The sequence below is a fragment of the Meleagris gallopavo genome, chromosome 10 (genome assembly GCF_905368555.1).
Source record: "Meleagris gallopavo chromosome 10, MGAL_WU_HG_1.1, whole genome shotgun sequence".
NCBI lineage: Eukaryota > Metazoa > Chordata > Aves > Galliformes > Phasianidae > Meleagris > Meleagris gallopavo.
The window spans coordinates 28288321-28313944 of NC_139413.1; the positions used below are offsets into that span (position 1 = coordinate 28288321).

At 49.3% G+C, this 25624-nt stretch overlaps 1 protein-coding gene across 2 annotated transcripts; it reads right to left on the reverse strand.

The window, feature by feature from the left end:
• Positions 1 to 1086: 1086 nt before the first annotated feature.
• Positions 1087 to 25624, reverse strand: WLS (Wnt ligand secretion mediator). Of its 2 annotated transcripts, none has more exons than XM_085231530.1 (12): positions 25429 to 25624; positions 16652 to 16924; positions 10289 to 10413; positions 9012 to 9173; positions 8439 to 8575; positions 7907 to 8075; positions 7650 to 7747; positions 7216 to 7279; positions 6697 to 6840; positions 4977 to 5060; positions 3331 to 3484; positions 1087 to 2720 (listed from the first exon to the last, which is right to left on the reverse strand). In XM_085231530.1, the coding sequence occupies exons 1-12, from the start codon at positions 25532 to 25534 to the stop codon at positions 2611 to 2613; spliced, it is 1626 nt and encodes a 541-aa protein (XP_085087656.1). In that variant the 5' UTR covers positions 25535 to 25624; the 3' UTR covers positions 1087 to 2610. The 2 variants fall into 2 exon arrangements, with proteins under 2 accessions (XP_085087656.1, XP_085087658.1); XM_085231532.1 differs by lacking the exon at positions 25429 to 25624 and adding an exon at positions 21526 to 21598.

Sequence of the window (25624 nt, forward strand, 5' to 3'; positions counted from 1 at the left end):
AACTTCTACAAATACACAAACTTCCCACATTTTTAGGGCTTCTTTTCCCCCGTCATTAAAGCCAATTAACACAACGCTGTCAGCAGAGGGCAGCAAAGGACCCCGCTGGAGCTCAATGCCAAGGGCGAGGATGGAGCTGCGGTGTGGGAGGGTGCTGGAGGCTTTACGGTTATTTAAAATTCATGAATTTGCTCTTTTGCAATCCAGCAGGGCCTGGAAGCACTGCCCTCCCTTCGGAGCCTCAGAGCAGTGCTCAGCAGGGAGCTCCCCTGCAAGGCGCTGTGTTATCCGGGCAGCTCCTGCTGCAGTGGTTCTGATTTTGAACTCAATCTGTTCTCACCAAGTTTTCTGTTGTTTCCCAAGCATAACCCCTGGGAAACTTATTTCCCATCTTGAAGGCAGCAATCACGTAATTTAGTCAATGCAGCATCCCTCAGTTGCTCCACGGCCGTCCCGAGCGCAGTTTGCCTCCTGTGGGAAGGCTGTGCTGCTTGTACCAACCACACACCTGCTGGAGGCACCTGGAGCAAGCCAAAAGGCACCGCTTTGAGCATCCGCACTCACAGTTGTTGCCAGAAGGGTTGGAATTTTACCCCATACCCGAAGCCTTCCTGGGGTGCAGGGAACAGCCCCGAGCAGCAGGCACCTGGAATATGGAATAGAGCAGCAATAGAGGTGGGCACACAGCCCTTGAGGCCACGGTGGAGCCTGAAGGAAAACCAAACAGTGGTGCAGACATGCTCCCATCCCATGCTCTGCGTCCTCTCCAGCCCCAGGGCTGTATCCACTGCAGCAGGAACTCGGCAGGCCCTACAGAAACCAGGGAGAATCAGCGCTGCCAATGACTGCTCCTAAAGCAGAGAGCTGCAGGACAAAAAGCCATTGGCATTGCAGCCCAAAGTGTCTGAAAAACGATGCAAGAGAATCATTCAAGTGAGTCACAGAATCATAGAATGGTTTGGTTGGAAGGGCCAAATGTTTTCCCAGCACCACGCTGCACAGCTGCTGCCTGCAGTGAGAGCCAAATGCAAGGAACAACCCTAATGGGAAGGCTGTAGCCCTGCAGCCATTGACCAGGCCCGCAAAAACCACAATATTGTATATTTTATTTAAATTAACAAATCTACATGTTTTCCAGGTTGCTTAAAAGCATTCTGTAAAAAGTGAACTCAACCTAAACAAAAAAAGGATACACTTTAATAAGATCCAGGGACTATTTCTGAGACATATGAGTAGGGCTTAGGAAGTAAGAAATAAAAAAGGAGACACACACACACACACACACACACACACACAGCTCACACACACACGCCCCGTAAACAAGTTGTTAGTGTTTGACACAAAATTTGGTTTTAAAGCTGCAATGCCCCATTTGTAAAGAGCCTTTACAAAAACGCAATGCTGTACTACGCTGTAAAAGAAACCATGGACACATCTATGGGAACAACATAAATATCACATAAGAACCCAGCCTAAGAAGAACATTAAAGTTGCAAAGTCGAGCGCTCAGCCGAGGGAAATGCAGGAGCTGGGGCTGTGTGCATACATTAACTCACTTTGTGTGACAGATCTGCTGCCATACATCCTGCTTGCTCTGCCTAGCACTTGTTTCCTTCAGCACGCAGCTCATGAGCTTCTCTCTGCCACCTGTGCTGAAGGCCCCAGCACTTGCACTAGGAGTACAGGAGCACCAGCATCCCACCTCACAAAAACACAAACTTAACAAAAATGGTTAGTGTTCCAGTTCAAGTATCCAAACCCATCCAAAGGGATTTCTGTAAGTAGCATTCAGCACTTCTGTGCTACAGTGATTTCAGTCATTCCGATACAGCAGCAGATGAGTGCCTTCACCTGGAGCGGGGCATCCAACAACACCCACAGCTCGGACCAATGAGGACTGGGACAGGAGCACACACTGCTCCTGCAATCTGGTTTTCACATTCCCCTCTTCTTAACAAACAGCTGTGAAGCCCACTGATGGAGCACAGGGGTTCTTCTTCTAGGACCTAGACATCACAGCCTACCCTCTGCCCCGGCTGTGCCTCATCCAAGAGGCAGAGGATTGCTGTGGAGCTGCATGGAGAAACACAGACCTGAAACATGGTTCAATATGACTGCAGATGGCTCAAAAAGGCAGCCTCTTTTTTTTTTAAATGTTTTTCTGGGCACGGTGGGGATGGGTCAATGGTTGGACCTGATGAGTTTTTCCAACCTTAATGATTCTATGAAAAATGAGGCCAACCCGAGCCCCTGTTTGAAGTCACACACAAGGAGAAGAGCAGAAGTGCTCTCACCACCTCGCCATCAGCACCAGCTTCGTGCTGCCCAACAAAAACTTGAGGTCAGGTCTGCCACCTCCTAACATCTGAATGTGCGACTTTGCGACATTAATGCTTTTCTAGCAGATATTTATGTGCTTGAGAGTAACACAATATACACAGCCCTCCCCCCAGAAATAACTACACCATATTAAAGTTTACAAATGTTCTGCTCGGTGTCACTGCTCTGTGGAAGCACACAAGCTGTGGTGCTCAAAAAGCAAGGTACATCAGACACGGCCCCTGCAGGAGGGCATTGCGTCGTCCTGTGCCTGCACTGCACCCCTCGCTGTCACTCCTGAGCCTCCTTGCGAGCCAGCTTATAGACCTCTGTGGGGCCATCCACGTGGGTGATGGTGGTGGTGAGCTGGAGCTCCTCCCCGCTGCTCACCCCCAGGTCACCTGCAAAACACAGCGATGCCATCAGATGGTCCTCACAATGCACCATTGCACAGTTCCAAGGCAAAAGATCTGTTTTACTCGCTCTGGGCTCTCAGGAATTACCTGAGCCCTGGGCTATTCTACGGATGCTGTGTCAGGGGATTGGAACCAGGTGATTTTTGAGGGCCCTTCCAAGCCCTGCCATTCTGTGCTTGTGTGAACACTTTTATCTGAGGCCATTACAATGCCAGCGTGTTGGCAGAAGAAGATCTCAGTGCTACTTTAAGTCTCTGAAAGGCAAACGAGAGCACTGCCACTCTCCACTTGCCCAAGTTTCTGTTCCCTTTATTTTGGAGCTATGTAGTTACAACTGGGCAACACCAAAAAGTACAAAAAAAACAAGCTACAAGATTTTAGACAGCTACGGCCGAATACTTAAACCTATCCAACCTAGCCAACAATTAAGATGCCTGCTAAAACAGCAGTGCTCTGAAGAACAAGCCATCATTTGCACAACATTTCAGTGTGCTGAACGTGCAACTTTGGCAATAAAGATGCACAAGAAGCATCATCCACTTTACATCTTTCTTCCAACGTAACGTTTGCAAACAGACCACTCAGGGCCACTTACCATTGGACTGATCCTCCCCGTAGTTCTTGTGGGACGGTGCATAGAGGAACATGAGTGCAAAGACATAGAGGTTCCACATCCCGTAGATGCCGGTGAAGAAGGCACTGTTCACCTGTATCGTGATGTCCCCCCACTTCCAGTGGCCTTCTGTCACCTGCCCATGAGAAAGCAGTCAGTTAGCTGAGTTAGCTGAGCTCTGAATTCATCCTGCTAGAATGCAGACATGACTGCTACAGCTCCAACTTGGAGAAATGAGAAGTGTCAGTTCCATGAGGCCAGGGCTCTAGATACACAGCAGTGCAGCTAGGCTAGAATTCTCTGCTTCAGTCCCAGTCTGCACGGAAAAAGCACTGCTTACAGTGGGACTGCATCAGGCTTCCTTTAGTTTATCGTTCTTAAATGTGATCAAATCCCTCACGTTCTGCAGTACGTGGCTGCCACGGCTGATGTGTTCAGCAAAGGCCGCCACAAAAAGGGCAGTACCTCAGAGACAACCACTTACATTGAGAACATGAGACTTCTATAAATAGACCTTCTATACAAGGGGAAGTGGCACGAATAATGCCAAGAGCTGATGTGCTGGGTGCTTTCTTGCTACCTCTCTCTTACAAAGCCCAGGCTGACTGCAGCAGCCCTCAACACACAGGGATTTGTCAGGATTTACCCAACCATCACCAATGCTAATATTACATGGACCATTCACACTGAAATGCTGTCTTTCCATTAAAGAAAATGACATGTGGCAGTAGCATGCCTTCTCCTGATATGAAAATGACAGGACATTCTGCTCCAAAGAGAAGCCACAGCAGCACAACCTTGCCTTCAGGGGAAGACAAAAACTCACCTTGAAAAGAGCTGCTGGACAAGAGCCTTTGTGTTATACCTAAAGTCACTGACACTCAGTGATGAACCAAATCACCAACTGGCACTGCTAAAGACTGCTTCAGCCTTGCAGGTTTTTAAGAACAAAATCCTTTGCTACTGTGTTTTCCACTGGGACCCACCATGTACCCCACAGCATAAGCAGTGCAGTGAAAGAGAACCTACTCCTACAGGGATAATTCCGTTGTATTGGATTTGCAAGGCTGTACACCACTGTTCTCCTGAAGCTGCAAGCTGCTTATGCTTAGGAACAGCCATAAATGGCAGCTTTGAAACAGATGCAACCTTAACTACAAACTGTTACTTGAAGTAAACCATCAAAGTATATTTAAACAGCTATATAAGCTCATGCATACAGAGATCATAGCTCAGAATAAGTAGGTATATATCCTGCTAGAAACAACAGGGTTGTAAAGTCAGAGCCCGGAAAGACCGAATTCTGGCATTTCTTTGTGGGTATAGAAAGCCACCAGATTCTTTTAATGTGAACAGAACGATTTTGCTCTTGCTGAGTTCTCAGAAATGGCTGATATTTCAAAAAACACAGACCCTGCGAGCCAAAGGCCTCGGGGGAAGTTTCAGCTGAAGCAATTTCATGGCAATGTTTCAAATACATGAAAACAATTTCTTAAAAAGCGACTTATTACCAGATGTGCCTATAAGAAGCACACCTGGTCTCTCTGAGCCTCAAGCGACTCCACCTCATCAGCCACCGGAGAAACTGGGGGTGATATTCCCCAACAGCTGGGTTTTGTCACACTCACCTGGCTCACGATGAAGAAAATGACTGTCATAGCTGCACAGGCCAGGGTGATGAGCATCAGGAACTTGAACCGAAAGATCAGCCCCTGTTTGGAGAGAAATGTCACCAGTCACTCTAACAGAATCCACAAAAACACGTTCTTGTTTTTAGCATGTAAAGGACACAAGGATAAAAAAAATTAAAAAAAAAAAAGAAAAGGAAGAAAGAAAGAAAAAAGAAAAAAAGGGTCCAACCCACGAAACCCCAAACCAAAACAACCTCCACCCACTCCTCTGCGCTGCGTTCATGACAGCCAATATTCTCCGCTCCCCACACGTCTGCATTCCTCCCCAATGCTCCGAGCGGGCCGTGCGTGTCCAGACAGCTCCTGCTTTCCATTACAGCTGCCTTTGGGACTGATTGACGAAGAGTTAACGTGGGAGAGGAGGCAGGGCAGGCTGAGCTATGGGTTCCATCCACCGGACAGCCTACCTGAGGGCTCCCAATTTTTGTTAAGCAAAGATTGCACAGTATTCAGGTTTTAGCAATTCAGGTTTTAGCAAGGCACCAGGACACTGAACTGTGATGGCAGCCCATGGTCTGCATGGGCTAATTCCCACCCTAGAGCTTGCAGGAAGCTGCAGCAGTGCTGAACACTCGCCAGAATTACAATTTAAATTCTTCTGCATTGCAAAAAGTAAGACAAACTATTTAAGGCTCTCAGCTGGGAATCCTACCATATTTTGTATTTGCTTTTGCCAGTTGAGTTTTTGCTTTAAAAATATTTGTATTTTTTAAACAACTTCTGGAATTTTGATGGTAATGTCTGTGCATACACAATTACTGGGCTATAGAGTAACAATAAATGACCATTAGTTTTACTTTCCAAGACCAGGCTCGTGCTTGCCAGATGGTTCTACGGCCACAACAGCTCTATAACAAAAGCTAACATCCTCTGCCTCTTGCTAAAGGGAAAGATGGAAAAAATGCTAAATGTCTTGTGCAAATTCTTTCAAGTGCCATCTTCTGCTTTTCACGTGCACTCCTGATGAGTGATAACCAACCTGCTGAAAGCTGACCATACTATACAGAATGATGCTGGTCATAGATGTTTACAGAGCCGTGAAAACAACAGGCTCTCTCAGCTCAAGCACCTGAAGTGAGCTGCTCATGCTGTCCAGCAGGTAAAGAGCTAGGACAGAAACAACATTCAGGGGCTACAAAGGAGGGGAAATGAGCTGAATGCATCTGATTTTGACCCTAGCGTGACAGTTTCCCTCCTGCACTTTGGTTAGGAAAAGACAACCCCATAAATCTGAACTCGTGCCATTATAAAAACAGGATGATGTTGGTAATATTTTCCATTAAACATAATAATTAATGTTAGACAAGGAAAAACCAGGGAGCACTTTCATCACTTTCAATGGGGATAAGGGCAATTTTATTCTATCCCCCAACAGAGTTCAGCAAGCTGGGAGACAACCACCACTGAAAAACCAAGAGCTTGTTTACACACCCTCCTGAGAGATTAAAATGATCACAGCCAGAGACCCCAAGAAAGAAAAAGATGTGATGGCAGTCAAAGGGAACAAAAAGGGCACTGGGAGATTTGAGCAGATAAGAAAACCAATGAGGATCAAACCTCCCAGCTCAGGCCTGCAGTAACAGTGAAGGTTTCAGTAGAGTCCTCAGGTGAAAAGACATTTTAAAAACAAAGGCTCCATGCAGCAGGGAGTGACTACCTCGTAATGCAGGCGGCGGGCCTTGCTCATTGCTGGCAGGCTGGACTGCTTTCCACTGATGTTCCTGAACACTTGGAAGACCATAAAACACAAGAAGAGAAAATAGAGGCACAAGCAGATTCCTGCGACTATAATAAAGGCCATCTGAGTGGCAGAGTCAAAAGAAAATGGCACGAAATTACAAAAGATTATTTGGGTCATTCACTTCTTCTAACACGATCCCAACAGTCATTATTAACCTCCTGGTGGGAAGTCTGTGTTAATACCAGGACCTGGACCCCCTGTGCTGCCTCACAGATCTCGATGTCCCAAGCACAGCACCAGTCCCAGCATCTGGCACCAAACCTCCCACTACGGCTTCATTGTCCACCAACTGACCCTGCAGTGCCCAGCCCTGGCCAGCCAGGATGAAGAAGGCCTCCTATAGCTGCAGCTATCAGGCAGAGGCACCCGCAGGGCAAGCCCATCTCCCTCAGCCACCAGCAACGTGTGCTGGGCCTGGACTGGGTAGAAGGATACAGCCAGCTCTGTGCCAACCTCGGTGGTCCAGATGCTGTAGAAGGGATTTTTCAGCTGCACTCCCCTGTAGAAAGAAGACACAGAGCTGTCACAGAAGCCAAGAGGCTCGCAGAGAAGCCCACATCTGCTCTGCAGCCTGCAGAGAGCTGCCCCTGCTGCTTGTCCCTGTGGGGCAGGAGGACACAGAGGTGGGAGGCATGTCCTTCTGGCCCTACAGGACAAGATGCACAGATGTGAGGTGCCTAAAAGCCTCAACATCTTCACTAGGAGTCCACTCCCTCCTCACGAGACAAGGCTGCACATCCACCCGCGTGGGTCAAGCTCCTTGCTCCCCAAGGCACCGTAAACCCATGTGCTTGAAGTCAGCCACCAACCTCTGCCCACTGCTCAGGGAAGGCTCCTGGGGCACGTGGCTGGACGGCAGTGACACCTACCTCTCACACATGTCGAAGATGAAGAGGCAGAAGGAGCCAACAGCTATGGGTCCAACCTGCTTCCAGTACCCTGAGAGGCGGTTCCGCTCATTCTGGTCCTAATGGAAGGATGGGGAGGAGAAGTGAGAAAGAACAAGTTAACCTGCAGTCCTCTCACCTGGAACAAGTCCCCAGAGCGCTGTTTGCAATGCCCACCGAGGGATTCTGGTATTGCTACAAGGGGGCATGGAAACCGCCTTCTGTCCTGTCACACCCACCATCATGTGCTCTCCACAGAAGATGATCCAAAACGACAGCAGCATGGCATAGAAAATGCCTTGTCGAATGTCTCCAAAGAGCAACATCCAAGTCCAGTCAAATCCGATGGAAAACCACTCCACTGGGATGTTAATGAATGTCATGGAAATTCCCAGAGCAAAGATGACCCTGCAGAGACAGAAACACCATCTCTTTCCAGTTCGCAAGGAGGGGACCCGGGGCCACAAAGTCAGAGCTGTTCCCAGCAAGTGACAGGAAAACCCCACACTGGGCAGCGGCAGCAGGTTTTCAAGGAGGGACTCAGCTCCTCTGGGGTAAAAGCAGCTATTCCTTTTCTGGGGGGTTTATGTAACAGAAGAGAGACGCTATGGACGTCTACTGGTGGAGGGAGTGCACAGGAGGGAGGAGAGACAGTTCCTGATTCTCAGCTGTTTGCCCAGCCCGGCACACTGACCGGCACGGTCAGGACCTGCTCAGCATGGATCTCCTTTGCCTCAGGGCCACCTTTCCCAGCGCAGTGCCCTCACTCACTTCTCCAGCAGAACAGGAGCGCGCGTCATCAGCGTGATCCGCCTCCAGTACCAGACCATGATGATCAAAATGCTGGGGGTGAGGAAGGTCTTCATGGCAAACCACACTTTTGTAAAGCCTCCGTTCTGGTGGATACCCTGAGGAGAAACAAGGTGCAGTGTGACATCTGTCTGAGCTTTGATATCACGACCGTTTATGCCTACAGGAGCTGGCAGGAGAGGCATAAATTTATTGTGCAAGCACACGAAGATGCAAGCACCCTTTGAAAGACGTGGTCTGGCCGAGGCAGGAAGGGAGCAGCTGCCTGCTTAGCACCCAGACCATCCGAGGAGGCCTCAGAAGTCCCGGAAACAAAAGCCAAAACCCACAGCTTCCATCATGAGGCAGAAAGCGGTCAGAGAGGCACTTCTGACACAGCGTGGAAAAAAACGGACAGAACTGCTCTCAGACAAGTAACAAGATACTCATGAAGCTAAGTCACCACGGGTGGGAAAAGCAGAGGCCAAATTAACGCAGCTCTCCAGACACAAGTCCTCCCACCGCCGTCTGCAGCCACCACCAGCGCCGGCTCACCACCAGGCGGATGTCCTTGATTTCCCCGATGCCCACATTAATGCCCTTCCTCTCGTTGACGGGCAGGCGGATGTTGATGAGGTAGTACTTGTGAGCCACGCTGCCGATCTCCATGAAGGGAAGGAAGTCGCAGTCGTAGTGACGGCCCTCAGACTCCAGGGTCTAAAGAAAGGGAGGTGGGAGCACAGTCAGCTGCGTCCTGCACAGCACACAGCCGCGTGAGCCCCAGCAGTGAACTGAGTGTCGCTGGCACTGAGATCACCTGCTCATTCCTGTCTTACCCTAAGGCTGGGGAGAGCCTCGGGACACAGCAGTTTGAGGACGCAGGGATCTTTTTCCTTTAGGTTTTTGTTGTTTTGGGTCACTGAGTCGATAGCATTCAAACTCAAACAGGTTCACATTTCAGGCTCCTAAACCCAACTTCAAGTAAGTGCAGGCTTTCAAGATGAAAGATTACTTTGGGACCCAAAGTCCCTCCACCAGCAAATACAGCTTGAGCCAAAACAAATCTGCAACCTCTCCCACACGTTTAAATTTGGAGTGACTGCAGTCCTGTTTTACCAGCAGTATTCTCCTCCACCTTACACATATTTACTGTGCACGTATGGCTCCATGGAAGAGCAAAGGTGTTACTGGAGGTACAGGTGATCTTCTGAGAGGGACTATGAGACAGCAGAACAAGGCACAGGGCTGAAAAACATGCTGAAGACACCAGATTGATTTCAGCACAGGAATTACAGTCTGCAGCATGAAAAGAAATACATATTTAAACAAGATGCTCTGTTCTCACTGCTCGTTGTGCTCGTTACTCATAAGCTTTGTAGCTTTTACGCATAAGCTTTGTAGCTTGAGGCATTAAGAAGTTATTTTAAGAAACTCCCACCCTGCCACATTCTGTGAGTGCTGCAGTACGTTTCTTTGCCACTCCTGAATAACAAGGTTTTGTGCATCACAGAAGCACAAGACAGAAAGGTCTAAAAGCTTTAGAGCAGTGTGGGGTACACAGATCCTAAAGCCTCCGACTCTGCCTGTAGCTGGATCTATGCACTGACCTCACACCTCTCTTACCTACTGTCTGACTTCATCTTTTATGTCACCAAACAGAACCAGATTGCATGTGGAGCTCATTCGATTTTTAAAGCTTTGGAGCCAAGAATGGCAATAAGCTTGAAAGCTACAGGTGAACAATTCTAAGAAACACCAGGAAGAAAAGCAAGAGAACGATTCCCATTGCTCTCCCACACCTCCCCACCTCCAGCACCACCAGAACACCTTACTTTTGGGGAGCCAAAGGTGCATTTCAGCTTCCTGATCTCTATTGCATGCGCTATTTCTTCCCAATCATTAAACATGTCATCACGATACGCTAAGGACACATCCAGGGTAATTTCTGCATTTTCTTCTGCAAGAGAGAGGAAACATGGACATTCTTAGGAGTGGTACAGAACACCACAAAGGTAGGAGAGCCTCTGCATACTGAAAGGACCTTTGAGAGGCACACAGTTACAAAGGATGGAAATTTTTGCATTCCAAATGTCACAGTCCAAGTGATCTTTACCAAAATATTTCTCTCCTCTACGGTAGAGAAGAAGGAATCTGATTTTTACCAGTCACGAAGCTCTGGCATCTTGCTGACATACCATGACATAGCTGTGCTATGGGTGTGGGTGAAGAGCATTACTTATTCATGCAGCATTAGGAGCAATAATCTGGAATCCAGACGGTTGCAGAGACAGACAGGCAGCCAGCCAGCCATCAGCAGCCCTCACTGCGGGCTGGCAGGGGGACAGGCGGACAGGCTGGCACACATTGCTGCTGCAGGTAGCACAGGGGTAGGTACACAACAGCTCCTTCCACATCAGGATGTGGCAGACTGCATCACAGCATTTACTTCCAGTTGACACTGAAGCAGCATTTGCTTACAGAAAGCCACAAAATAAGATGAACCATACAACTCTATGTGCTGTACGTGGTTAGATGAACTGCATAAAGGAGAAACTATGCAACCAGTGGTACACTTTGTTCATTTGGACTGATAGCATTAGTCATCAATCTATGTGATGCTGGGTTTCTGCTGGATGTAGATCACCTGCCATAAACATTAAGGCCCAACATCTTAAATAAAAAGGCCTGGAATACGGTCCTTAAAACGGGTGTTCTGCCAGAGATCTTAAATGGAAGAGTAAAAGGGTTGCAGTGATCCTCAGGTGGGGAGGGGGACATGGAGACACTGCTGGAGAGTCACAATGCACTGCAAGCACAAATCACTTAAAACTGCCCATAACTGCTCTCAGAAGGTAAATCAGGGGTCTTGGAGTGATATGAAAACATTACCCCAAGTACCTTAAAAAAAAAAAAAAAAAAAGAATAAGGAAAAAAGAGAGAAGTTGCAACATGCTACGTTGTCCTTGCTGAAAAAGGAAAGGCTGCAACCTCAGAAATGACTCCTACGCATACCATGTAAGTGAAGCCTTCCTACATCAGGATTTTGAGGTCCCCCCCATCCCAGCATTGACTGCACAGAGGCAGCAGCCTGCACATCAGACACGCAGAGCTGATGCATCCAGCTACAGAACCACACAGCACGTTCATACTCCCCCATACCTGGAGGGGAAACTAGAGGGGCAAATAATGAATTAGGAGGGGAGGGTTCCTGGGTTTCACGTCTCTCCTGGACCTCTTCCTAGGAAGAATATTGGGAACATGGGGCACACCCGCCTTTAAAAATGCTCTTACTAGGATCTTGCTGTAAGGGAGAAAAGAGGCTAGAACACTTACTGAGGGACTCCAAGCGAGTCAGCTCACGAAACTGAAAGAGTTACAGCTGAAGTCTGCCAAGCAGCAACACAAACAGCTCAAAAACCCAAGGCAAGCCTGTACCAGCTCCACCAGATGTAAAATCCTCCTCTTTACCAGGCACGGCTCCAAGGGAAGGCTCTGAAAGAGGCACGCGTTCTGCAGCATGTGCGTGCTACAACCTAGCTGCTTCCATCCATCAGCAGCCCCTCAGAGAGCTGCTGGAGCTTCACGTGCACTGCTGCTCGCTGTGCCCGCGCCCAAACGCTGCTCTTGCTGCAAGCTGCTCACGCTCCCACTGCTGCTAATTGCTCACACTCACAGGTCCCTGGAAACACGCAGCAGCACGCCTGTGGCTCCACGCCAGCAGCCTGTGGGTGAGCTCACACGCACACACCTCCCACTGCCCTACGCAGAGGGATGAGGAAGGTGTGCAAAGCCACCTTTGCACAGAAAACCAGAGCTTCCTGAATAAGGGCTGTGCGCAGGAATGGGCTGCAACGAAACATGAGCGCTTGGTGAGCTCTGAAGTACAGCACAGAATGCTCTGCTGCTCCAAAAGAATCTGGCCTTCATAATGCTGCAGGAGACCCTTTCTCGTCCACAAGGAACTGTGTGTATGGGATATGCACATCCCATGTATTTGTCATCTTTTTCAGTCATCTGCGTGGGGACTACGTGGTGGCATACTCATCCAAACTCATGGGAAGGGCCGTGGATGGGGTCGGTGGTTTCAGCTTGCTATTTATACAGCGTTTGGAGGTGGTTCTGTTCGGTCTTAATGTGGATGCAACTAGATTTTTCTGAGCTTTTTTTTTTGCACACATGTGATCTATACCATCTTGACTGATATCGAGCTCCTTCCCACAGGCACTGATTAGGTTTCCATGAAACATGCATTTGCCATCTCAGATCCGCTATTTAGAAGACCAGTGAAAACAGATAAATGGGAACATAAGGTTGAACTTGGCCCAATTAAAAAGAACTGCAAACTCCATTTCAGAAGCCATAAAACCAACTGGAATGCTTGGGACTAAATCCAACAAAAACAGCTTTCGTTATTTCATCTCTGTAATCCAAGTGTTGCTGCTGCCACTGAGGATGAAAACCAGACAGCAGAAAATATATACCAGCACACGTTTGTGAAATAATAAATTACCATCCATGCCTGAATTCCCATCTTTCTCTACATCAGGGTAACATCTCCCCTCAGATTAGTCTGGTGTGAATACCCTCCAGGGGGATCTCTGTAGGGGAACAACCAAGGACCAGGACTTGCTGTGTGGCTAAAACTGAATGAGGAAGAGTTCCTATTGCTGTACTCCACTATTCCATGGAGGTGTCCACCTCCAGGCACCTCTTGCATCTTCATCCCCATCACACAAACCCATATGGGACAGTTCTGGGACTAGAAAGCGTGAGAGCAGCCACATCCCAAGAGATCTCTGGCCAGCGGTACAGGGTGAGCATTACCACCTTCCCGATAGATAAGCAAACAATCTGTTATTTTGCTTTAAAAAAAAAAAAGAAAAAAGTGAATTCAGGCTGAGAACAGACTCAGAGAAGCAGGGACAAAATGCAGTGTTTTAATTATTCAAGGCTGAGGCACAGCAGGAGGGGGAAGAACCGCAGAAGGAAGGACAAGCTGGCAGGCACCTACACTCCGCCTTTCAGATGCTAAGGCATTCAAGGAAAGTCATTGCTTGGTTCCTCCATGCATGCCAAACGAGATCCTCCAGAAATTCCCGAAACAAAAGGTATGAATATGCAGACAGAAACCTGCCTTATCCAGCACCAGAAGCCAGAGCTGTGCACGTCAGGCCTGGTGCAGTGCAAAGCCTCAGCAATCCTGGCCAGCACAGAGCATGGCGACAGCACCTGGGTCATCCACAGCCTGGCAAACCAGCTCTGGGGTTGGAAGCAGAGTGACCAGCATCACAGGTTTATCTGAAAACACTTCCCACACTTGTCTGTGTTCATTTTGTGATGTGTTTGGTTGATCTTGCTACCTGTGTGTTCCAGGGATGGCCAACCATGAGAAGATGCCATCTTGCTGGGGCTCCCAGCCCAGAGATCTGACACCCCCATCCCAGGACTGTTAGGAAACAACTCTTCTCCAATGAATGCTCAGCACTGCACAGCTACCCAGGTGTGAGGGGAATCACTGTCCCTGGGGTGTTGCAGAGCTGTGGGGATGTGGCACTGAGGGATGTGGCACTGAGGGATGTGGCACTGAGGGATGTGGCACTGAGGGATGTGGCACTGAGGGATGTGCTGGGCATCTTTGAGGTGTGACTGGTTCTGTACGCAGGCATGGGGCTGCTTTGTCCCTCTCGTGCTCTCAGCACTGCCAGAGTTTTGGTGCATTTTTCTGCTGACTGTTCAGTACCCAAAACTCCCCCAGGATTCACTCTAGCACAATACTCACTCAGGGTATCTTCCCTCCCAATACAATAGTCTAAAAATACAGAATTTGTTTGGGAGACAGCTGTGTGCCAGCTGTGTGCTAATCCAGCTATCTGGGAAGAAGCTCATGTAAGCAAACAGAAGAAACTTTACAATCATTTGCATTATGTTTCCACACTTCACTAACTCAGAAACTACAAAATCTACCAAAGACCCAAGACACACAGATTTGAACAGGAGCATGCAGCTGTGCACAATTGCTTTCTAAAGCAAAGCAGCCAGAAGTCCCTCACTTATTAATATTTTAAATTCACTGGATATAAAAAGAGAGGTAAACATTTTTTCTGGAGACAGAAAACTTCATACATACCATACTGTTCTGCCCTCTGATAAATGCAGGTGTCTGTAGCTAACACCCAGCTCTGAGCAGGGCTGGTGCTCCCCATTAAGTGCAAATAGCCCAGACCTGTGGCAGTGCAGGTCAGAAAATGAGTCAAAAATAAATCTCCCATGTGCACAGGGGCACCATTCTGTGTCACTGGGAAAGAAGAGGTAAGGTGATCCCGCCTGCTCTCCAGAGCCAGTTCCAATTGTACATTAAATGAAGCTCTTGAAGCTAAGTTAGCACCAAGATTCAGACACATGTAATTATTTTAGGTTAAGAAGTTCCTTGCTTTTTTCTGTTTTTAAATCTGTTTCAACACAATTTAACAAGCAAGAAGTGTTATTCGCTCTTTTTGTAGACTTCACACTTCATTTGCATCTAACTTCAGCCTGACAAAAAGGGGAGGAAAGCAGCATTTCTAAGCTTTCTTCAGCCAACGAAAGGAAACCTTCAGGATGTGCCAGTAAGCTCACACAACGCAGAGTATTGGCATGCCTCTCTCCAAACTCTTCTCACAACCTGGGAGCACCAGCAGCTCCAACTGAGCCCCCAGCCCTGGGGAGTGGGCCAGCCCATCCCCAAAACTTCTACTAACCAGACAAGCTGTTCTGCTTTTAATCTCAGTTCCAGCCTTGAAGGAGTTGGTCACCGAGCTGCTTAAGAAAGAAGAGGAAGGAAAGGCTCTGCAATTGCAGGAGAAATGACTGTCAAAAAGCTCGTTTAGCATTTTAAGAGCCTGCCCCAGGTGCTCGGCCAGGTGCTTATTCCAGCTCAGTGCTTCCAGCCTGAGAACAGTGATGGCTCTGTGCAGCAGCCCGGTGAAGCCTGGGAAGCGAGGAAGGCACAAAGCTTCTCTATAAGTTAGAGATGATTATAGGGTTAAGAGTACCTGCAAGCTTTAGAAAGCCCAGTTTTTAACTTCCCTTAGTGACCATAAGCTACATGGATGCTCCAGCAAACAGCTGCCTAGACCCTAGTTCAGACCAGTTTGAGAGGCAAATTGTTTGTCTGCTGTCGGGCTGTAATTGTTAAGAGAGGGATTTTCCACAGCTTCAGAACACAGACACACCTACAGCTGTCTTTTGGTAAGGGGCAGAGCAGTCTGCCCGTGCTGTTCCTCACTTCTCTGCAGATTTTCTGTAGGTTGGGGTGTGTGTGTCTGCATGTGTGTGTGTCTGTGTGTACTTCACCTTCTCCCAGGCACAAGATAAATCCCAGTAAGTCAGCTTCTTCCATGGTTCCCATACTGGTGTGGTTTGGCCATTTCATTTTGACCACCGCAGCTTCAAGGTGAACTATTTTGCATCCACGTTTCTCAAATCCAACCCAAGCACAAATACATCTCAGCACCTGACAGAACCTGTCCTGTGTTCATGAAACACTCAGAAGTTGTACAAAGGGCCATGGTTTAGTGGGGAAATACTGGTGGTGGGTGGATGGTTGGAGTGGATGATCTCAGAGGTCTTTTCCAACCTCACTGATCCTATGACTTATGACTGAAGGCAAAAATTGCCCTCGCAGGGACTTGATCTACTGCAAGCTAATGCTGGGCACTCCACAACTTGAACTACCTGGGAAGACTGAAGGAAAAAAACAAACAAACAAAAAACAAACAAAAAAAAACCCCACCAAACACAACACAAGAGTGCACACTATGAAAGCAAATTGCTGAATTTAAACCAGGGTAGGTCTTAATTTTTCACAGTCTGAAAGCAATAAGTTAAGAGGGAAGGGTTTTAAACTAAAAGAAGGGGGGTTGCATTAGAAATTACTGGAAAGTTCTTCCCTCAGAAGACGGTGAGGCCCCAGCACTGCTGCCCAGAGCTGTGGGTGCCCCATCCCTGGAGGTACCCAAGCCATGGATGGGGCCCTGAGCACCTGGGTTATGGAAGAGCCCACACTGTAACTTCTCATTGCTAACCTCCACCTTTCTGCATCATCTCCCTGCATTTGGGCACTCAGCAATTAGCATATGGTACTGCATAAAGGCAACATGAAACTGATGCTGGAAAACCTATGCACAGTAAGTAATAAAGGGCAGGGTGCAACTTACTCAGGTCATTGTCCATCTTGAAGGCGATGTCCAGCTGCATGATGAAGAGCATGAACTGGAACCAGGGGCTCATCTCCTTGTTGGGGAGAGGGATATGCACAGCAAAGACAATGTCATTGGCCTCGATCTGCCTGCTGACCGCCTCATCGAAGTCCTTGAGCTTCTCGCAGGGGTTGGATCCCCAGGGCATCAGCCACTTGGTCTTGTGGTGGTTTTTTCTTACATCAATGCACTTCACCGACATGTAAGGAACAGCTGTAGTGGGGCTGGGAGCTGCAAGGGAAAGAATCGTGCTTTTAGAATCTTTAAGCATCTCAGGCAGTGGTTTTCCCACCAAAACATGCAGCTCCCTTTTCAGCTATTTGAAGGCAACTCAAAACAAATGCATCAAGTGATCCTCCTTCACAGCTCCTTGATCCTGCAGTTAGTTAACCTTATTATGTCTGCAGACCTATTACTGACTTTGTAGTGTTATCAAATCAGAACTTGGCCAAAGCATTGGGAATCCTCCGAGACTGCTCCTAGGGGTGCCCTGCCCCACCAGCAGGGGAGCAGGCACCCATCCACCTTGTGTCAGGGAGATGTCCAACACCTCACATCAGATAGCTAAGCTGTGGGCAATCAGCCTGCTCTGGCTTTACATCCAGGAGGAAATGACTGGAAATGCAGAGTGCAAACAGGGATAAAAGCAGAAGAGAAATGCATTTAGCCTTCAACCAGCCCTCCACTACTGAATGCCAGCACAAACACCTTCACATCTCCCTAAGAAAAGGCTTTTGAAGACTGAAATGTGTTTTCTAACGCAGTTCTGCCCCTAAAAGCCTTTATGTGAAGGCAGTTCAGCCTTGCTTCTGTCGCCCTTTGGTAAATCAGCATTTCAGTGCTACCTGCATGCAGTGCAGAACTGGTGAGCTCTGACTGCAGCCAATGCGACTTGGAGGAGCAGTCAGAGCTCAGTGACAGTTCTCCTGCCCCTCACAGCCCTTGGTCACAAGAAGCAACACAAAGCAATGCATTCTGCTGCCACTTGAAACAGGGCTGTCTTATTTTCCAAAGTATTATTCATGAAGCATCATGACATGTTCTCACTAACTTCTTCCAGGTTCACAGGCTTTGGAAAGCAGAAAGAACAGGTAAGCTCTTCTTAAGCCGTTAAAGAGTTTTATTTATTTCTTTGAACTTCTGAGTCCGACCAAACCTGTTCTATCCTTTTTTAAAGGAAAACAGAGAGAAGTTAGAAAGTTAAGTGCAAATTCAATAATGTGAGAGTGCTCCAGTGAAGAGTGAGGAGCACTGAAACATTCCTACACCATGAATTAAAGCAGGAGGAGCACGCAGAGCAACAGACAACTGGATGTCAACACCTGCAGGGAAGAAGGGAGCCAAGGAGGCCAGGAAGGGTCTGCAATCAGGCAGCCAGCCCATGGGGTCCTCCAGAACTATATCCATGCTGCAACCATCATCCCTCTGACACACAGCCCAGGACTTCTGGGCAGATCCCAGCCCACCAAAATCACCCCCATCAGGTAATGGCACCCAATGGACCAACTCAAGCTCTTCAACGAGACAAATGGAACATGGAACAAGCCAATGCACCAGCACCCCTCAGATGTCAGAATGGAGCAGTAACAGAAAATATATTGAGCATTCAAAAAAAAAAAAAAAAAAAAAAAAAAAAAAAAAAAAACAGCTTCACTGCAAGCCCAGGGTTACAGAATGTATTCAAGGTGGACCAACGGTGCATTAAACACAAAACTCATACAGCACAATGTTCTTCTACCGTGACTCAATGCAGAACCCGATAGCAGTACCTAAAACTGCAGCTGTGAGCAAGTATGAAGAATGCTGCTGAGAAATAAGCCAGATAGTCAGGCCAAGCCCTCTCAGAGCTTCTTAACCTGGTAAGATCTATGTGATTTAGAAGTAGGCATTTCTGAATTAAGAGATACAGTTACTTCTGCAGGAAAGGCTCATGTTTCCCACTTTGATGCAGCTCATTACAGCCATAAATACACATGTTTTCATCACAGGCTGATTACGATTTTAAAGTCCTGGCACGCTAACACACGTATCCCCCTGCCAAAGTTACAGCTTTGAGGAGCAAGAGACAATTCCTATACATTCTTCTTGTCGGGAGCCACGCACCAAACAAACGTCGGCACTTGGCTTGGGTTACTTGTCTGGCTCCATTCCCACTAAATTCAAGCAAGTGTTGAACCCAGTGGAAAAAAAAAAACGCTTGGGGAAACTGCAGCCAAGTCAACTAACAGCATTACAAAGTGCTATGCAAAACAAAGCGAGCATCAAGGGATTGCAGCCGGCAGCGGTGCCAAGCAGGCTGCCTTCAGCCGCTCCATCCGTGGGCTGCGAGGTGGGGTGGCTGTGACTGACGTATTATGTGATATATGCCTGCCCAGAAATAGTGCCATGGCGCTTTTTGCTCTACAGTAGATAAGCCCCAGCCGCGCTCCCGCTGTGCTGGCTGGGATGAGAAGTCAGGCCCTTCCCCAGCCGCAGGGCGGGAGGCAGCCTCCGCCCTCTGGGGCTGCTGGGACCCACGGGAGCCCCAAGGACATCTGGCTCCGAGGGCTGGGGCCACTCCTTGGGTGCTGAGGAACCCTCCAAGCCGTTGTCTATGAGAAAATTTGTATGCTCAAGCTGGTGTAACTCTGTCCGCAGGACAAAGCGGCCCCAAAAAAGGACACGGGAAATCAGAAGCCGAATCGCTTTCAGCTTTGAATGATCCCAGTCTGCTCAGCCTCGTGTTGAATCATGAGCTGTGATTCATCTGAGACTCAGAAGATGGCAAGGTTACACAAATGCTCCAAAGAAGAGGAGCTGAAGCAGGCATCTCAGCAGACTTCACATCTACTGACAGCAGTGGTCAGAGAGGCCAGAGATCCTGCGAGCCGATTCAGCACAGCGTTTCATCAGCGCTGGCAGCCATCCCATTGCCAAACAGTGAGGACTTTTCTCCTCCATCTCAAGTGGAATCAAAATTCTTCCACTTCCCATAGACTACACAGAGCAGGAGGGAGCACCCATCGCACAGCTGGGACCTCTCAGCTCACCAGCCCTGCCTTCTGCTTCCACCCCTGCACTGCTTGGCCGAGCTCTGCAGGAATGGAGCATCCCTTCCCACGCACCCAGGGGAGCGGTGACAGCCATGGCCCCAGCAGGGACAGGGGTAGGTGGGCTGCAGGTGCCTCGCACTGCTCAGCCCGGGGGCAGATTCAATGAAACAAATGGGTCTTTTTCATTTGTTTTGCAAAAGTTTTAGTTCAGAGACAGCCATCCCGGTTTGGCTGCTTAAAAAGGCGAGTGCCCATTACCCAGCCAACACGAGCACAATTAATTAACGACAAAATCCTATCCACAATTCTCAATTTTTTTTTGTATACAAACATACTTACCAAAGCTTCACGTTACAGAACTGTGCTTCCTTGGCCAGCCTGTTAAAGATGAATGCAATGAATTCTCAAACAAATCTCTCCTTCCTCCCTAGCCCTGCAAACAGGGCGCTCAGCCCACGCACCGCAGCAGCATCCTCTTCTCCCACGCATGTCCTTACCTCTGGGATATATATTTTGCACCTTCTCATCCAGAACACCTACAGCATTTCCAATTAACTACTGACCCTTGCTCTCGCACCATAAACAAACCCTTTACAAAATCTCAATTGCATTGTGTCTACATTGATTAAAGCTTGAATCCCACTGACCTCATGCAGTGTTAACTTCTCCCATGCACCGGGAGCATTCTGCTTTTCTACTCAATTACCCCCTTCTGTGCAGAGCCATCACTACCCAATGAGCACACACAATGGGCTTCTGCTTCATTACACTAACCAACAGCAGGATAGGAATAAACAAGCTAATTTATCATCCAACAGACTGAGGTTTTCCAGCTAGAGTGGTGAGAACCTGAATAACGTTATATTTACTTATAAATACATGTTTATTACAGCACAAAAGTTTTCTGCCTCCCTCTTTGCTAACCTTACTGCTACCAATCCAGTGTTAATGACTGACCACTTCTGAAATCCTTCCTTTCCTCTTGTTTAATGTCTGTTTTTTAGAACAGTACCTAGCATAAAACCATTTCTCTTAAGACTGATGGCAGATTTTGCACACAGAATTGCTGTCTATTTAAATAATCGAATGGATCTCTAAAACAAAACAAAGGAAATCTCAGTACTGCTGTCTCAAAATTGGGTTCTTAGTTCCCCACTGATTTACCTTGAGTTCCCAATTCACTATTGCTTCACAGCATCTGTTAAGCTACCATGCTATTCAAGAAGCCCCTTGCCCTTGTGAAAAACAAATCTTTTTTGTGATATTTCATCACCTTTTACTCCACTTCCCCTGGAGCTGTAACTGCTTTTTCTGTCAAATGCAGTACAGGTAAGGCTCACAATAGGAAAATCCATTCCACTCCTGGTCAAGAGGGAGAGGTGTTTGCAGAAGGGCACCAGCTCTGCACATGGTTACAGCGGAATTGCAGGGGCAGATGAGCACTGCTGGCTCTGCCTTCCCCAGCACATCTCTCACTGCTGGGCTGTAGGAATGAACCTGCCCAAGCAAACACCGCCTGGCCGTGAGATTCCCAAGCCACATCTGCACCCTGCATCCAGGATTTCTGCACTTCCCTGCGGTAAGAAGCTGTGGATGCCCCTTTGGAGCAGGAGGACCCATGAGCTGACTGTCACAGAGCTGCAGCCGCCCAGATGCCACGAGTGCCATCGGTGTCGGACACACAGTCCCCACGGTGACACCCCAGGGCTGGAGCTGGCACAGACGTGCTGTGACGCCCCTTCCTCCTTCCCAGGCACCCTGCAGGACCGGTGCATCGACTTCAAAGGCCGGGGCTGTTACCTGCTGCAGAGCAGACTTCCTGCTGAGCGGTTCTCCCTGCAGGGCAGTCTGCCCACATCTGATAAAGCCAAGCGCAGGCAGCACCAAACAGAGGTGCGGGAGCAGCTCCTGCTGTACATCAGCTGTGAGGGACAGCAATTCTCTGACACAGCTCTCCCCAGAGAGCTCTAGTTTGAAAGCGATGCAACTGTGAGAAGAGTAGGAAAAAAAATATAAAGAGAAAGATTACCCCAAAGGATTTACAGCCCTGACAGCCTGTTCCTCCAAGCCCCCAGCACGGCCCTCTGCCTGGGAACTGCCAATTCCTGGCACATTTGCCCATTCTGTTACAGTTACAGCTCTTACAAAGAGGAATCGGGCAGCGATGACCTTTCACGTCCGCTCTCCACCGCTCCCAGAGCTCTGCCAAGGCCGCAGCACCAGGAATGCACTGCACAGGGCACAGCATTGGCATTCATGGCCATGGAGCAGCGCTGTGCAGGGGAGGGGGAGGTGAAGGATGATGGGGAGACTGGAGACTGCCACAGAGTCACAGAATGGCCTGGGTTGCAAAGGCCCACAGTGCTCACCAGTTCCAACCCCCTGCTGTGTGCAGGTCGCCAACCAGCAGCCCAGGCTGCCCAGAGCCACATCCAGCCTGGCCTTGAATGCCTGCAGGGATGGGGCATCCACAGCCTCCTTGGGCAACCTGTAACAGTGCCTCACCACCCTCTGGCTGAAAAACTTCCTCCTAATATCCAACCCAAACCTCCCCTGTCTCAGTTCAAAACCATTCCCCCTTGTTCTATCGCTATCCTCCCTTACAAACAGCCGTTCCCCTCCTGTTTATATGCTCCCTACACTCCCTGCCATGGTAGGCCTGGGGTGGGCCCTGCCGCCTCCTCCCCCCACCTCAGCCCAAGGAAGGTAATGAAATCCCAGGAAAGGAAATTAAATCCTGGAAACGCACTGCTTGGGAGCCAAACCCGACATGTAGATAATGAGCCGGGATTGTTGATAGCTGCTCAGCCATTTGCACTCATGACTCATTATCTCTCTGGGCAAGACACACGAGCAGCAGTTTTATTGGCTCCAGTCAAAACAACTCCGTTTTTTTCCCCCTCAGTCTTAAAGCAAGAGAAGGAAGCAGCAGAGCCGCTCGCTCCCAAATGCATCCCTTCATCCCAGCGAGGAAATAAATGCCTTCACTTCTCCAGCCAGTTACATTTGCAGAATGTACGGTCAGCTGCAGGACTGCTGTATCCACTACTGAGTGCTGGTGCACAAAGCCAGCTCTGGAGCAGGAAGGAGGGAATCCTGTCCGTCCGGAGGCAATCTGCAGTGCTGGGGGAACCGCCTCCAAGCGTGTTACTGAGCAGCTGCCCAAGGAGGGCTTTGGGGCAGTTTCTTCCCCGGAGTGCAGCAAAGAAACAGCCCTATAAAATCACCTCTTCCGGCACTTCTCATGCCTCAGCTTTGCTGAGCTCCCATAGATGCTCAGCAAAGATAGATAGATATCTATCCGTTGATAGATTTCGGGGGTTGGTCTCGATGATCTCTAGAGGTCCCTTCCAACCCCTACAATTCTGTGATTCTGTGATGCTGCTGGAGCTCTGCTCTGCAAGCTATGACTCCCGTATGCCTTCATCCCATGTTTTCCCAATGCATATTTCTAAGCAAAAACCCACGGGGATGCTGATTGAAGTTCTGTATCTGAACAAAAGTGCTAACAGAAATATGTTTGAGTTTAATAAAGCTCACATAAATAGTTTGTTGTTCACAAACTCCATCAAGGACCAGCACTGGCAGAAAACACAGTTCCAGAGGAACGAAGCTTTCTGGCCGTATCAGGTACCAATGTGTTGCATTTGTGTATTTTTCACTTGCAAAATAATCTGTTAAAATAGAGCACTTAGTCATTGTTTTGAAACATGACCTGACTCCCTGCTAGAGGAACGGCGGAGCTCGCTTTGTAGCTGCACTCCCGTTGTGTACATATTTTGGTTTGTCTAGACCTGAACAAACTAAAATAACTGGATTCTTGTTGTCTGTTTGGCGTGCTGGATCAAACCAGACCGGGTCACTATTTCGGTGGCACCTCAGCTCTCATCCCCCCATGCACTACAGGAGCAGCATTACTCACAGCCCTGCCCTGAGGCTGCCAGCAGCTGTCCCAGCACCATCCTGGAGGGCTCGGCACTTTGCAGAACTGCCACTGACCCAGTCTGGGTGAGGCATTAACACAGTTTGACCTGCCCAAAGACTCAAAGCGGGGTTTTCCAGGGATGGAAGGTCCACCCATAACAACCACCAGGACCTGCCAGCAGGCAGAATGCACCCCTGTATGATCAACACAACGTCACCGTAGGTCTAAAAGAGGCATTGAGCCTTGAGCCACTGCCACACTACCTGAAGCTCCCAGAGCCCAGCACTGGGCTGGGCCCTAATGCAAGAGGCGTGTATGGCGTATGTATGGCAGAGCCAAGCTCCGACCGGGTTCAAAGGAATTTCGAGATGAAAGGAAGAGGTCTGTTTAGCCCATGCAATCCTAAACACAAATACATCTGTTCATCACACCTGTTCCCAGATGAAGACAGAAACAGATCCTTCAATAGGTTTGCTCTGTACACACAGCTTGCGCTTTATGAACTTAGAGAGCTCTGCTGCAAAACCCTTCTAGGAACAAAGACATCCTTATGACCATGGAGCACAGCTTCTCTGCACAACATGGGCCAAGAAAACGCGTCCAATGAATCAGCATCGGGTTCAGAAAACTGCATCTGAACCAGCTCCATCCAAACCAGCTCCTTCAGAAGAAACGGCCAGAAAACCCAGTCCTGGTGCTGTTCAGAGCGGGTTTGGGCCCACAGGAGCAGAAAACTCAGGTTTCAGCCCGATGTTGCCAGGGGCTGCTTTGTAATTGAGCAAGAGAAGGATGAAAGCAAAGTTTTGCGAATTACACTTAGCAGAATTTCTCCAGCTCCTACAGAGCAGCAGTTCGCGGGGATAGGAACGCAGAACAATGGACCTGCCCTCGAAACGCCGGCTGCAGCTCTTTCTTCAGCGCCTCTGAAATAAAGATCGCTGCAAGACCGTTCCAGCCGCGCTCTCCTCAACAAAAAGGGCGACGCGTCTCAGCCGCGGAGCAGAGCCGGGACGCGGCCGGGCTGCTGGACCCCGCGGGCCGCAGCGCTGGGGGGAGCAGGGGGCGAGGGAACCCCGAGAGCGAACCGCGGGGGGCGGCGCCATCCCCGCCCGGAGCCGAGCCATCCCACCCCACCCCATCCCCGCCGCTGTGCCTTCCAGTATCACCGCCAGAACCGGCTCTGCCCCCCGCCCGCCCGCCCTCCTCCATCTTTCTCCCTCCGTTCCCCAGCGCTATTCGACGTCGCGCTGCACGCTCCGGGTTCGGTGCTCTGCCCCGGGACAGGCAGCCCCCCCGACCCCTCCCAGTTATCCTTATGACTGCTAGCATCGCTTTACGCCTGGCGAGCGCTGCCGCAGGCAGGAAGGCTCCCACCTCCCGCGGCCCGGAGATGGGGAGGCGGTAAGGAAGGAGGGAAAGCATTATTAACAATTAAAAAAAAAAAAAAAAAAAAAGGAAGAGTGTGAAAAAAATAAAGAGGAGAGGGGGAAAAAAAAAAAAAAAAAAAAAAAGAAGAAGCGATGGTACGTTCAGCTCCAGGGCCCCGCGCACCGGTCGCCATGCTGACGGCTCCCCTGCCTTTCTTCAGGCACGCCGCGAGCAGGCCGGGCAAACTTTTCTCTGCCCCTTCTCCAGCCCGGCACGCACAAAGGGGCCCGCGGAGCTCTGTTTGCTTAACGACAATGCCGCGCTAATGAGCTCATGGAGGCGCGGCGCTGACACCGGAACGAGCACCGGCACCGCGGCGGGGGGAGAAAGTTTGCCCCGGCGGCACTCACCGATCAGACCTCCCACCAGAAAGGCGATCACTTGGAACACCAGCAGGATCCCGCCGACGATGCACAGCTTTCGGGTGCTCATGTTCTCGATGATGGCCCCGGCCATGGTGGCGGCGGGGCCGGGCCGGGCGCGGCACTGATTGCCGGCGGGGCCGTGCGGCCGTGATTGTGGCGGGGCGGGCGCGGCGGGCGGCTT